Below are 7,500 nucleotides of genomic sequence, written 5' to 3'. Positions count from 1 at the left end.
GGGAGCATTGAAGGATAAAAGATCAAAATTGGCACCAATGCACGTTGCATACGTATATTTATTCATAACATGAACGTGCACAAAAACATGCCCGCAAAAAAGTTAAAAAAAATCTTTTAAAATGCTACCAAAAAATACTACAATCGTATGTTATTACTATTAGAAACACTTCTCTATTCTGCACATCGCACTGCGATGGAAAATCGCAGTTTGGCCACAATTAAACATGCACTGTCGGAGTAGTGCTGCATTAAAATCAAAACTCTGTTAAAGAAATGCACTAGATTTTGAGAAGTAATAAAATAACTTCCAAGGCATCAGAAATAGCAATAGAGACACGCGCTCATCAGCATGGAGTCATGGAATGCTATTACAGCGTGATCCATTTAGCGTGCATGTTAAAAATAAAACATCCGTCCAATTTATTCCCCCTCTTCCGGGCTTTTCACTGCTGGGCAAAAATATGAAATCAATTCAGCCTCCAACACTGCACGTGTTGCAGCAAGGGCTTGCTGGCAAATCGGGCTTCAAATCCCCAAAATTATTAACCGACCTCATGCGATCGCTCAGAGAAACATCTTACACCACCCAAGCTCGCTTACAAATGGCAAACGAACGCAAATCAGCTCTGAAGCGTGGCTTTCTTTTTACCAATAACCGTACACACGCCGTTCAATTTACCCAAGGCCAACAGCCATCCCAATCCGCCATAAATCGTGAGCACTGCAAACGGCGGAAACACCGCCCAACGCCTTACTGGCAAGGACACAAACAGATCGCGCGATGACTCGCGCGCTCGTTCCCCCCCGAATCCCTACAACTGCCGCACCGTTTAGCACGTAGCCCCTCAACGTCAGCTACATTACGTCAGCGGGCGCGAAAACTGTGACCCCACAGGAGCAGCAGCAGCAGCAGCAAGAGCAGCAGCACACCTTTCGTTGGCTTCTGCCGGAGGCCAGGTTTGCCAGCAGGTTGTCCAAAAACAAAGGCAAAAAACCCCGCGACGAAAAGCCACCAGCACCGAGATGAGGTATTTGCTGGGCGCCATAATTTTACATAATTATTAAATTAACTTCTCACCTTCCATTTCCTTGCGCTATAGAATGCTGGAGAGCAGGTGAGCTACATAATGGTCCTCCCATCGAGGGTGGGAGTTCTTAGAACACGTAGTACTCAGCTGCTGCTGCTGCTGCTGTTGCGCAATGGCTTCATAGGTGTTCTGCGCCCCAAACCAGAAGGGTAATCAAGGTAACTCCCAGCCAGGGAAGAAAGGATTCTTCTTAAGATTCGGCTTCTTGGCCTCATTCACTTCAAACGAAACTGGCCCCGGACTGGGTTCTGGGTGTTGGCTGGCTGTAAACTTTGCACCTCGCCCCAAACGACTTTTGACGTAGTTTGCAAACAATTTCTGCTTTGGCTTTGGAACATTTGAATGCCAGTCGCATTCGTATGATTTCCTCCACTGCTTGGTCACACTCGCTGCAAGTTTACCAACCTACCTACCGGTCCAACCGAGAGAACCGAACTGCTGCTCAAGAACTTACTTGAAGGAGAACTTTCGCTTGCGTGAACCACCGCCACCGCTGCCGGTTTGATGGTGATGGCTGTTGTGGTGCTGATGGCTGCCCGGATCGTCCGCATGCAGATGGTGATGGTGGTGATGGTTGCCACTGCCTGTTGCTGCCGCCGCTGCAGCAGCCGCCGACAGGGCACTCAGGTTGGTCACCGCCGACATGGTACCGGCCAGCGAAGGATCGACCAGAAGCGAGGCATCCGGTCCCGTCATATGATCACTCGGGACTGCCGTCGAGCTGGAAATGGCAAGGCAGCATAGGAAATGGAGAAAACCTTTTCATTAGGCACGCTACGGTGGGAACAGGTACACGACAGTACGTCTTCTGATCGAGCTTTGGCACATTTACACTCGAAGCTACCGATGATGCTGATGAGGAACTAGAGCAATAACTATCATCACCAAAAAGCAGTAAATCAAACAAGCCACATACTGAAAAAAAAACACATGACCTCACTTGCATGATTGTGAAAAAGGGATCAGCTACCAACACTAGGATGAACTGATGATCTTTTAACAATTGAAACGGCAAGAACAACACCGATCACACCGTTCTACGCAGTGCCACTGACATTCACTGAAAATCCTAGCCTGGAATGCAATGCAATGCACAGCAGACACAACACCAGGCAACTCCGGGGAGCAACAACGACACAGAATGGGGTGGACGAGGTCAAATGGATGGATTATTTACTTGGCAGCCGGTGAGTGCGTCGCTCCGAGCTCATAGAAAACGTTATGATGATGATAGTTCGCAATGGCCGGATGATTCGGTGCCGTAACCGCCGTGGTCGGGCACCCGGGCACCCGGTGCTGCGGCTGGGCTGCGTGGTTGTTGACCGACGGCATTGCGGACGATACCGTCACGCCGAGCTCGGTCAGCTGGTGTGGTTTCAGTTCGTCCAACGTCAAGAACTCGCGCTCCTCGTCCGGCACCTGCAGGGCACGGTTGTACGGCATGTCTTGCAGGGCAAAGTTCCGGGCAACCATTTTGCCCCTCGGGGCCGTCCGAGAACGATCGCCGAGATGTGACGGAAATCAGCTACAAGCTCACAACACCCTCCCGATCACACCACATGCTGATTTTTTTTAACACAAGGAATCTTTGGAGGACAGAACGAACAAAGATCGTCGCGGTAATCACTGGCGAAAATACGGCGGCTTGGAGTGCCGATGTACGGATTGCCAGCGGCTCTCTAATTAGATTATGCAATCGCAACCACGACCACACTGGCTATCGCACGCCTCGCCTCGGTCGATGTCGAGGTCAAGCACCGGGTACCAGCGGCTCGAAGGTAGGAAAATGGTAGGAAAATCAATGATTCTCACTTCAGGCCTCTTTAGTCACCAGGAAGACACCGGTCACTTCCGTTGTTGCCGCTCCTCAAATCACTATCCACTACCAGCCAGCGTATATCCTTTTTTATATCCGGAAAGCGATGCCGATTGGGTAACGGAACAACGGGAGACTTCAACGAGTGTAACGGGCAACGAACCGCTGCCTCTGTTGCCTGATATCACATACGAGGAAAGCGACCACAGGACACCAGGAATGCTCCTTTGCACACACGAACGAACGCAAGGATGGTGGTGGCCACCGACCACTCGCCGTACGGCCTGATCCGAGAACCGCAACCGAACGAGTGAACGAATGGGCGGCCACTGATGGCCACTTTTATACGGGGCCGAAGCTGTACACGAAAACATGACGAGCGAAAGGAACCGTCGGTTTCGGTTCGGCCCCATTCGGCTGGATGTTCCAACCCCCTCGTTGGTTCTGGAGCAATAACAACCGTGTGCCCTGCCCAATGATTTGCGGTGACGATTGGAATGTCCTGTCGAGGCGAGTGTAAGAAATGTACAGTTTGGTACAGATTGTTTTTTTGGGGGGTAGCTTGCGTTTTTAATGTTTTGGTGATATTTATTTCTTACATTTTTCCCTAAATGCTGTTGCTTTCTGGAGAATTGAGCAAATTTTTAGGAACAATTAAAACTGACAAAGATATTGATTTTTGAAAAATCGTCCATCATAAATAGCTCGATTTTTAAAATTTGATGATACGTTCATCATAAATAGCAGAATTTTTAAAATTTGATGATACGTTTTTTAAATAATTAAGCAAAACCCGTTTCATACAGCCAAATCGTAACAAAGCATATCTTGTTTAGCTTCAAAATTTTACAAAAAAAATCGAAAAATTGGAAATTTTACTAAAAATCCATCAATTTCTTGGGAAATAGAGCAGTGTTGCGACAAAAACTCTTCGAATATAGGCTTGATTTGGTACGAATTAACGTAAATAGTAATATCAATAAGTAGAATCATCCTTCAGCAATCATACTACGCGATTCGTAAACCAAAAACGCATGGACAATCTTGTATCTGCCTTCTAGCGTACAAGCTGTAGCGCACTGTGGCGCCCAGGACCATCGGAACGAAGCAATCAATCCCTTTTCCTCCTTCAGACACTACCAGCGAACAACCAACCAGAACGCGGTCGGAACAATTGAGGCCCTGTTGCTTGCAGCTCATGTTATGCTGTGGAGCAAAAGGGATGACCAGGTTACGGTGAAGTGCATTAGCTGGGACAATATTTTTCGTCGGAAAACCGTTCTTGAAAAGTGCAACTCTTCGCAACAATTGTTAATCGTTTTGCTGCAGATTTAGTCACTCAAAAAGCGACCTCAACGAGCAACGGAATTGCAAATAAATCAACAGCAACAGAACCATTTCGCGGCCGGTTATTGTTAATGATTCACCCGCCTGTGTGCTTGTTACATAACTGGCCACACACCAAACCGGATCAAGCTTACCGTTTTACCGACGAATGACAACGGCGACGATGAACGACGACAACCTATTGGGTTGCTGGTGCGGATGACGGCGATGTGATGTAATAAGCTCGAAGCCCGGAGAAGCCTCGGTTCTCCTTCTCCGACCACCACTCATCAATACGTCAACTGCCGACGATTCACCCAGGACCGGGGCCAACGCTAGGAATTTGATTCGCTGTTCGGGAAGCAGAACAACGGAGATGAGAAAGATAACTTTGCTTATGACAGCTGGCCCCTGTTGGATGCGATCTGCGGGCGACCACAACAGGGCCTATATTTTTATCCTTGATGGCTGGAAAGTGGCATTCACTCATGCTATATTCCTATTTCCTAGACAGGACTCAGGGATTAACGAAAACAAACCGATTTATTTGTTGAAAACGACAATCACATCAATTGCAGCACCGTTTCGAGAGAGAGATATCTCCTTTGAACATCAAACACTGTTCGTGACCTGGTAGCCACCGCTACGTCCACCGGACGCGTATGATGTGGCCATTATTTTGGAATTAAAATTACCTCCGAACCCATCGACGCTCCACGCTCCCGAGCAGCGCCAAGCGGACCAGCGAAGCAGTGAATTGTCGATTCATTGGCCAGCGTCGCTACCGCAGCATCACCAGGGCTGTTTTTGAGGTTCTCTGCGATTGGAGACAAGTCTGATGTTTTATGGATTTCGTAGGTCCGATCACCAGGATGCTAATCCGATGGCAATCGGCTTCACCGGTCGTTACACCCCCGAGGAGGAGGTGGGACCGGCGTCTGGCTGCCGTGTGTGCGTCGTGCTGCGTGTCGACAGAATCTGTGGCTCTCCATTGTAATGTGCATATCTTATTTGTCGCCACGGTGCTCGAGAAGATTCCCGCATTCGATGCCGAATCAATGACCAATCGAGGTGGTGACGAGCAAGATGACGACAATCCGGGGCACACAAAACACAGCACAAGTCATACGAAACGGTGACGGACCGAGGAAGGTTAATAACATCCGATAACGTCCGGTTGGTGTCGAGTTTCTGCCGCTCCGAAAGAAGCGTTAATTAGCAGTTGACCGTGCTTGCCGTGGCGATGGGACTTCGACTTCGATTTCAATTATCTAAGGAAGGAATTGAATGTCTTTCCATCTTGCGAAGACACGAGCCGCCGTTGCTCCATTTGGCAGAAAAAGACTGAAAAAGACTTTTTCCGCTTTTCCTCAATAAACACAACATCGGTAGTCGTTGAAGTTGTGCTCGTCCTCATCGTCATCGTGCTACAGTAACGGTCCTTAATCGCAGACCCGCCATTGTGTGGCTTGTCAAATATCTGTCCATCGCAGATGCCGTTACCTGGCTTCCACACCAGCACAGGCCAGCTGTTCGAAGTTCGGGCTCGATAATCGGTATCACTGGCACCCATCCTCTCTCTCCCTCCCTCCCCTGCCCCTCGACAGTCAATAGCAGACTCTGATGGATTGCTCAATCGCATCCTAAAGTCCTTCATTCCAAAAAGAAAAGAAAAGAAACAGTGTGTCCTCACTCAGCTTCAACAGGTTCGGTTCCGACGGCTCTGACTACCCTTCACCAGCAGAGCTGAAATGGCTAAAACGAGGTTACTTCCCAGTGGTCCCTCGCACTCGCACAGAAAAGATTTCCCTTTAACTTTCCACATATTCCGCTCACTCGAGGATGTAAAATTATTTGTTTTCCTCTCGACCCGCTCGCCGGTGTGTGCGTGGGGTGAGACTCGAAGAAAAGTGTGATTACGACATCGAGAGCATGGGATGACTCCCTTTTCATATTTTTTTTCGCTTCTGTTCATTCCAACAAACGACACAATCTGGCGAAAGGGAGCCGGGTGGAGGGACGATCCAATGCAGTGAGTGGGCAGCGGAAGAAACGAGACAATAATGAAGGACGACGATGCAGTTTGCCGAATAATTGGCTGCTCAACAGGTGGTGACGGTGGTACACTGCTCGTTACCGTACTGGAGAGTCAGCTTTCCCAGTTTCCCGCCAGGAACATAGCATCAGGTGCTGTTCAGTAATAGGACGACTGCATTTTCCGGAAGGCAAACAGACAAATATGTGACACCGTGACGCCAGTGTTGTGAAAATGGAACTCCATTCCAGGCGCTGTGATGCAACTTGATGTTTTCTTTACGCCTGGTTGTTTAGCTCTTTATCCACGCTTTTGTTTATCAAACATCTTCTCCGTTCTCTGTTAAAGGTGGAGAAAAAACTTTTAATTAAAAACTTATTATAATGATGATGCTTATTCACAACGATTCCGTCCAACTGCGTAGTGGATTGTTTTTCCACCCTGATAAGCCATTCTAGTAGGCGCTCTCTGTCCCTCTGCGTGCTCTCTAATAAGCGTATGGAAAAGTAGCGTGAATAACAACGGACATTTTCCTGCATTCGACCTCCAGGTGGTGGTGTTGCAGTTGATAAGCCCGCCAACCGGCCTGTGTCAGTGTGCAGCTCACTCGCTGGAAGGTAAACAGCAACCCCAGGAGTAGTGTAGTTGGCGCGTGCGACCACATAACGCGTTACTTTGGCAACGTTAAACCCGGGAATGCGATAGCGCGGGAATGACAATCATCCAAGTCACCTTACCATACCGGTGTAGTGGAAATGATGGAGGGCAAATATTGATTACAAAACCGTACGATTACTTCAAACGAACTGGTGCACACATTCCTAGCGGACAGAGGAGATCTGACTCTCTGGAATAGGTTTTCTATTATTAAATTGCTATGCTATCGACAACGACCATTCACTCTGATGTGCTACGTCACATGTACCCCATTGCAAGGTCACGTAATGGCGATCACCGGAAGTAGTAGTAAAGTGTGCATGTGTGTACGATGTGTTTTGCTCATCGTAATGTCCACTCGAATGATGCTACTACTGTTGCTGATTGTAAACAAAGCTCGATCGCTCACGCAAAAACCCGCTACAGTGACACACTGCCTTAGAATCTTCTTCCCCATCGCGGAGACGCGACCCCTTGAGCTCACAATCAGTCAAACGATCACACCGGGAGGGTGGTAAGAGTTGTGTAGTGCTGCTGCGGTGTACCGGTAACGCACGTAACACGTCGACGGTCCGG

General features: G+C 48.5%; 1 protein-coding gene across 3 annotated transcripts in view; it reads right to left on the bottom strand.

Annotated features, from left to right (window-relative positions):
• Window positions 1-7,500, bottom strand: part of LOC126578640 (protein cycle) — a 12,045-nt gene that overhangs the window by 3,228 nt on the left and 1,317 nt on the right. Inside the window, exons 1-2 of one of the 3 annotated variants that reach the window (XM_050241428.1) lie at window positions 2,903-3,267; window positions 1,545-1,811 (exon numbers count right to left, since the gene is read on the bottom strand). In XM_050241428.1, the coding sequence (XP_050097385.1) occupies window positions 1,545-1,786 (242 nt within the window). In that variant the 5' untranslated portion in view covers window positions 1,787-1,811; window positions 2,903-3,267. Of the gene's footprint in view, window positions 1-1,544; window positions 1,812-2,267; window positions 2,579-2,902; window positions 3,268-7,500 lie in introns of those variants that run through there. The other 2 variants (XM_050241425.1, XM_050241427.1) reach the window with 2 other exon arrangements.

Source organism: Anopheles aquasalis, chromosome 3, assembly GCF_943734665.1.
Source record: "Anopheles aquasalis chromosome 3, idAnoAquaMG_Q_19, whole genome shotgun sequence".
Taxonomy (NCBI): domain Eukaryota; kingdom Metazoa; phylum Arthropoda; class Insecta; order Diptera; family Culicidae; genus Anopheles; species Anopheles aquasalis.
The sequence above is the reverse complement of the archived record's forward strand: the minus strand, read 5'-3'. Positions and strand labels throughout refer to the sequence as shown.